The 7,318-nt window shown below is 39.3% G+C and overlaps 1 protein-coding gene across 3 annotated transcripts in view; it reads left to right on the top strand.

Annotated features, from left to right (window-relative positions):
* The window catches only part of POLN (DNA polymerase nu), a 315,827-nt gene that overhangs the window by 290,718 nt on the left and 17,791 nt on the right, over positions 1-7,318 (top strand). For all 3 annotated transcript variants that reach the window (XM_019526104.1, XM_019526103.1, XM_019526102.1), the window contains one exon: positions 5,418-5,485. In XM_019526104.1, the coding sequence (XP_019381649.1) occupies positions 5,418-5,485 (68 nt within the window). The remainder of the gene's footprint in view (positions 1-5,417; positions 5,486-7,318) is intronic.

Here is a 7,318-nt window from a genome sequence, read left to right as displayed (position 1 = left end):
CGACCATAGCGCTGGGGATGGGAAGTCAGGCCAGCTGGGCTGACTCCCTGCCCCCGGCCCCATCTAACCTTGGATAAATCACTTGGACTGGACATTTCTAGGATGGAAGACACAAGAACAAGTTACTGCAAGGTAAGCTAAGTTGTGAATTTATACATATTGGTATTTACCATAGAGCAGGCAGAGTGCAAGCTCTTACTCATCATGCAAATAAATAAACAAACACACAGTAATTAGTCATCACAATAAATAAAGCTTTTCTCACACAATAAATGTGAGGGAACTTACCTAGCTGTCTTTGTGAGGCAGGCTACCTGACATTTATTGTGGGGTAAGTGTGTACAAGCAGGGAGGTTACCCCGGAGTAGCTGGCACATTTTATGTTCACACCCTACCTTACCTCGCAAGCACTTGCCTCTAGGGCACTCACCCTTTGCCAAAATATGCCCGTGCCAGAATTGGTCTGATTTGACTGAATTCAGTTTTGCCATTCACTTCAGTAGGAGAAGTTGGGCTAATGCTGAACATTTTTGGAAATTCTAGCCATCTCTTTGTGCACACCATTGGTAAAAAGGGGATAATACCATTTTGTTCTGTTTTTCTATTTCGCTTATCTGTGAAGGGACTGAATCCCACTGTATTTATATTCAAGCTCTGGGGCAGTAGCTACCTACCATAAATACAAAATACAAATAATAACCCGTATATATTGTGTTGTTTTCAACATATTTATCATGGTTAATAACTTTCATTTACTGTATTGAATTACAGTGGAACCAGAAGTTTTATAAGTAAAGATTTGTGTCTTTTAATATTTCATCTGAATAGTGGAGAGGCAGCTAATACTATGATTAATTTATTTATATTGTGAATTATAACTTTTCATCTAGCTGTGTTCTCTTGATACAGATGATCACTCTTTTCCCCTCCATTTTTTTTCTGTATCCTGTGTCCCAGTTTTCTCTAAGAAATATGTTAATCTGTTTCACTCTTCTTCTGATTGTGATGTGACTAATAATTTAAGATCTATTATTAGATCTCACCACACTGTTAGTAAATGTCACATTGTAATTTTAAAGCAGTGTGAAACTTTTTTAGGATATTTTCCCTAAAGCTGTTAAAAGTAGTAGCTATTTTAATGTTTCAGTCATGTCTGAAGAAATAACTTACTTGAAAACTTATTAGTTCTTAATAAAACTATATAGTGGGTATAGAATTTTACATGTAATATGTGAATTGCTCAGAAATGGAGAATAAAGGTGGCATTTGGCTTTTTAAAAAGAAATATAATAACTCCAAGAGATAGAGTAAATTTGATAGGACTGCAATATGATCTAATAGAACATTACTTTAGCTGCTACTTCTGGCATGTGCGTGGGAGTTTGACTCAAAGAATACATATGCCAGATTCAATCCTTTCTGCTTTGGAAATGCTTCAGTAGAATTTGTTGTATTAATTATTGTTGCTGTGGTTGTGTGAATGCACCCTAAATGAGGATTAGGTTCTCACTGCTAAACTCTGAGTAAATGAATAAGAAAAACCAATCCCTGTGCTGGAGAGTTCACAGTCTAAGATTTAAGCACTACACAACAATTAAATGGACAAAGGGAGGAATGGAGGTCAGAACAAGGCAACTGTTGAGGCAGGTATGTTTCCTAAGTAATTGCAGGAGTCTCAGGGACTGATCGTATTGTAGATCTCCCCAAACTAGCTTAAGCTAGTCATTTTGGATTCCAGAAGCAGTGTAGCTGCAGCAGCACAGAGCTTAGCTGAATATTTACTCAATATCTCAAGTAGTCTTGAGTATTTACCCAATCGTTTAAGTAGCTTTTGCAGCCTGCACTGAGCTCTGTGCTTCTGTAGCCACACTTACCCATAATTTGAACTGTCTAGTTTACATCCTGCTCAGATATGCCAACATTATGTTGCAGTCATAGCAATGAATACATGGTAGACTGCTTTTGGCAGTCAGTTGCTACCAGCTGGCAGAAGGCAGGGCAGTGTGGCACTTAAGAGGTAGAAGCTTTCATAGGTGACAGCCTACTTTGTCAGATGTTTCATAGCATAGCATGTGTCAGCTACTTCATAGCATCTGATGAAGTAAGCTTATGCTTCTTTGAACCAGGTAGTCTCTAAGGCTAGGGACAGATGTTACACACGAACTGGTTTAAGTGATCAGAAACTAGTTTAAACCTGTAACAGAACAGATGTTCAGTGCACAAACCAGTTTTAAAATGGCTGAAACTGGTTTGAGATAAATCTGGTTGAATGCAGTAGTATCAGACTTAACTGATTTGGGTCAAACCGGTTTATGTAATGTCTGTCCCAGACCCCTGAGTGCCTTACATAGACACCTCTCAGCATTAGCCAGCAGACTACATGCTGGCTATGGTCTGTGCTGTGGCAGACGGGACAAAGACAGAATCAACGAGTAGCTGGTAATGTCCCTCTGTTATTTTCTTAATGGGCTCATAAACGCTGAGTTAGGGGTGATAAACACTGTTACCAACAGCTTGCTGGGCCAGTCAGGAGGGGAGGGAAACCCTTTTCTAATCAGAGCATCCGGCTGGGGCCTGGCCACCCTCAGATCAGCACTACTGAAGGGAAGGGAGGGCTGCTTTAGCGCCCCCCGGCTTCTAGCCTGAGCCACTGCAGGCATGTGTCTGCATTTCTGGGATGTTTGCATGAATATAAACTGATTCAGCCTAGCCAGGTTAGATGAACCTGCAAAGATTGAATCAATTCAGGCTCAGGCTTTTTGAATGGCTGTCCCTAGCCTAAGGCAGTGATTCTCAACTAGGGTGCTGCTCATTATTAGCCTCACTGTTAGATGTTCAGACACCTACATTTGATTTGCAAGATATTCAGAGATTTTCAAATATGAATCTTTAGGATTCATAGAACATGTTGTTGTTTTCCTGAGGTTTTTTGTAACAGAAGAATTGCTTTATTATTACTGGCACTTTTTGAGGAGTGCTTTGAGTCTAACAACATTTAAGGATCACTGTTCTTAAATGCCACCCTGTCCTGCTTTCTGCCTGACTTCAGTCTAATATGGCTGACTGCTTCTCTCTACCAACTGATAGTGATTGTTACGATGCTGGTAATATATAAAATGTAACTTCTTTCACTCCTGTGTTGAACAGTCTTCTGTATATAGTCTTGCACCTACTGACTTTTTTAGGAAAAAGATCTTTGGGGTATGTGGGCGTTAGGTTTTATGACGGTAAAGAAGGTGTTAACACGGGATTAGAGAGAGATGGAAGAGGGATTAAGTAAGTACACATGAAATTATGAGAATTTATTTAAGGGAAAATGGAAGCAGAGGAGAAGGTAGCTCTCCTTGGGAGCCTAATGTAATAGGCTCAAGACACATATAAGTCAACAGACACTAGAAGTGGCTGAAATAGAGTCTATCTTTAAAAAGTGAGGAATTATAGACTAGCCATCCTAACAACCAGTCCCAGTAAGACGTTAAAATAAATATACAAACAACCAGTTTGTAAGCACCTAGAACATAACAAGGTCATAAGTAACAGCAAACATGGATTTGTTGAGAACAAATCATGTAAAACCAACTTAGTTTCCTTCTATGCCAGGCTAACAGGCCTTTTGGATATATTTTAAAATAGATGTAAAATATATGAACTTTAGTAAGTCATCTGACACTATCCAACATGCTGTTTTCATGTGCAAATTAGGTAAATATGTCCAGATGGAACTAGTGAGATGGGTATGCAACTGGATGGATAACCATGTGCAAAGACATGTCAGTGGCTCACTCTAAACCTGAAAGGCAGCATTAAGTGGGATTTTAGGGAGATCTGTCCTGGGTCTGGTACTAGTCAATATTCAATTACTTGGATGGTGTGATGGAGTATACATTAAATTTGCAGGCAACACCAAGTGGGGAGGGTTTGCAAGCTCTTGGAAGGACAAGATTAGAATTCCAAATTATCTTGAGAAGTTGCCTCAAATAAGAAGCAATTCAACAGAGACAAATGCAAAGTACAAGACTTTCTATAGGAAAAATCAACTCTACAAATACAAATTGGAGAAAAACTGGCTAGACAGTAGGTTTGCAGAGACTGTGTTAGGGATGACCACAGATTACAAACCAAACATGAGTCAACAGTGTTCTATAGTTGTGAAAAAAAATGGTATGAGAGCTGTAAACAAGTATCACATGCAAGATATTTGAAGTAATCCTTACATTGGTAAGTGTTCAGCTGGGGTTTTTTGTTCACTTTTGGACACACTGCTTCAAGGTGTATGTGGACTAGTTGAAAAGAATCCACAGGTCTCTCCCAAAACAATCTAGTGTCTAGAAAATAAAAACTATGAGGAAAAGCTGTTTAGTCTAGAGAAAAGACATCTTCAAATATGTAAAGACTGTTGCAAAGAGTAACGTTTTATAAATTGTTCTCCTTGTCCGTTGGGGACTGGACAAAAGGTAATAGGTTTAAATTCTGAAATGGAAGACTTAGGTTAGTTATCAGAAATATGAACTAAACGTAAGGATAGTTGAGCATTGGAATAGGTTATTTAAGGCAGTGAGTGCCAACATTTTTGGTAGGCATGCCAAAAATTAGTCCTACACCCTCCTAGCATGCACTCCAATCCTCTCCTTGTATTTGATCTGCTGCTCTGCTTTCTCTTCTTTGCCCTTTCTGTTCCCTGCCTGGTTTGCTGCTCATTCTGTTTCCTGCTCTGTGCTCATTACACAGCCTGCTTCTCTCATTTCTGCTTCCTGCCCTATCTTCCCTTGCCCTGCTTTATCCCTTCCCCAATCTGTCTTGTGCCACTTAACAGCTGCCCGTGCCACTTGTGGCATGCATGCTGCAGTTTGGCCACCCCTGGTGTCAGGAATCTCCATTGCTGGCAGTTTCTAAGAGGAGGTTAGACAAACACTGGTTAGAAATTGCCTAAGCAGAACTGATTCTGTTTTGGATCAGGGGAATAGTCTGGATAGATGACTTTTCAAGGTCCCTTCCATTTGTACACTCTGTGATGGTGGTCCTAATGCTGCACACTTTATATCAGTGTAACAGTGCTTCTGCTACAATACCCTATTCCTCCCCTATTTCTCCAACTTGAATGAAATAAGATACAACGCTGCAGTGTGTGTGTACTAGGGCTTATGCCAACACAACTAAGTTGGTCATAAATATTGCCATTACATCCCTGACTGTCAGCTATGTCAGTAAAAGTTTTTATGGAAGACTTGGTCCACATGTTAAAAAATGCAAAAGACATGTCTTTATTTTCTAGGGGTGATTTAATTCATTTTCATACCTGCATTTTTATCATGGCAAAGCTTGCACAGTGATCTGAATTGAAGTATTTTGTGCTATCACAGTTAGGAGCATAATGCCAAAGACATCTCAAAGCTCTGTAACAGTGCATTTCTTTTCAGGTTAATTGCCCAAATTCATGATGAGTTGTTGTTTGAAGTGGAAGATTCTCAAATTCAGGAGTTTTCAGGTTAGTGGAAATGAAAGCAATTTTTTCTTTTTACAATATTTTCAATTTTGATTTCTTAAAGGATAAAAATTTGACATAAGAATAAGAACCATATTGCTCTTCATGATTTTAAAACACGTACAATTCAGACTTCTGAGGCTTTTCCAACAGTGGCTGGGTAATGCACAATATTTAAAATACTGCAGCTCATCTGGAGTTAATCAAAATACTGCATAAATGAGTGAACAAATCCTGATAAGAAAAATAAAAACAATGTTTGGATCTCAAAAATGGAAAAATAGTAAAGGTTTCTGTAAGGACTTGAAGGACCTGGAAGAGGGAGAAAATAAATTTTAAAGCAGTGATTTGAAAGAGAAGACAGTTTGATAAACATAAGGAATGCATAAAGAAATAATGAAATCATGAATGTGGTTAATTCTCATTGATTTCATGGTCTTTTTTCTGCATTTTTTTTTTTGCATTGGTCTTTCATGATGGACCCTTTATGATGGAACTGTTTATATTAGGTTCTAGCCTAAATTTGCACTTCCTATTTTGTGGTAGTTCCAAGCATTCTTCTGTAAACCAGAGATTCTCTGCATTTGGTGCAAATTTAGCTAGGCAGTAAGGGGCACTTCTTAGGCTGTCGGTCCCTTCTCTAGTGAAATTATTTTTGAGGCACTAAACATTTATTCACAAACTTTAGTCGAGTACAAAGCTCAACAATACCCTCTTTGGCTAAAATAATCTTAGCTTCTACTAAGTGACACATGAAATATTTTTTACTTTAATCTAAGCTTTCCAAATAAAAATACGTTGACCTTTCTTTGTTGTGTTAATTTAAACAATGTTATTTACCTTATCAGTCTCATTTCATCACTTATTCCCCTTATACATAGTATTTTGGAGTTGGAACATTTAACTCTCCATGCAGTCTAAACAAAGAACCTGAGAAATATTTAAGAACAATTTACTGGGGGCAATGTTAGTGAATTAGGTTAATACATTAACATTTGGCCTCTCAATACTGGCGTTCAAATCTGGCTTTAATTATAAAGCCACCATACAATTCACCACAGATTGCTGTGTCTACTCTGGAGAGGCCAATGGGGCCTCTCCAGAGTTCCAGAACTGGATATAGAAGTGCATTGTCTGAGATCTGTGGGCCAGAATGCATAGACTGTTACCACACTATTTAGGTCTCTTCTTATTACCAATAAAACTAAGAATATACGTGCCATCTATAGTTAAATCTATAGTAATTCAAGCAAAATCAGTCAAATTATACCAGTTTAACTGAGAAGAATTTGTCCTAATGAGTGAGCAGTAGTCTTAGATTATCTCAATGTATAACTAGTATTATAAATATGTAACAAAATAACACCATTAAAAAAAAATTATTCCAATATAATAAAAGTCTTAGTACTTCCGTTAGTGTGTCTATCTGTCCCTAACGCTGGGGACCAACTGTGCATGCACCCCAGAGAAGGTGGGTAGCAATTGGCTGCATGGCCCTGCCCCCTCAGGCAGGGAGCCGGAGGCGGAGGGAGCCTTTAGGCTTTAATGCTGTATTGAGTTGCCCCAGCTCCTTTCAAAGCTGATAGGAGCCAAGGGCAGTAGTGGGAGCCTCCGCAGGACTGAACAGCCCAGCCCTGCCTACCCCAACAATTGCACTCCCTGCCTGCCAGCACTGTCAGTACCATGTGACACAGCTGCATTGTAGGAGTGGGGAGAACGGAGCTGCCTGGTAGGGTGTGTGTGTCGTGGGGGTGTCTGGGTGTGGGTGTATGTGTTGTGTGTGCAGCTGTGGGCAGAGTGGGTGGGTGTGTGTGTGTGTGTGTGTGCAGCCGTGGG

The sequence above is a fragment of the Gavialis gangeticus genome, unplaced genomic scaffold (assembly GCF_001723915.1).
Source record: "Gavialis gangeticus isolate Ggan-Ray unplaced genomic scaffold, GavGan_comp1, whole genome shotgun sequence".
Taxonomy (NCBI): domain Eukaryota; kingdom Metazoa; phylum Chordata; order Crocodylia; family Gavialidae; genus Gavialis; species Gavialis gangeticus.
The sequence above is the reverse complement of the archived record's forward strand: the minus strand, read 5'-3'. Positions and strand labels throughout refer to the sequence as shown.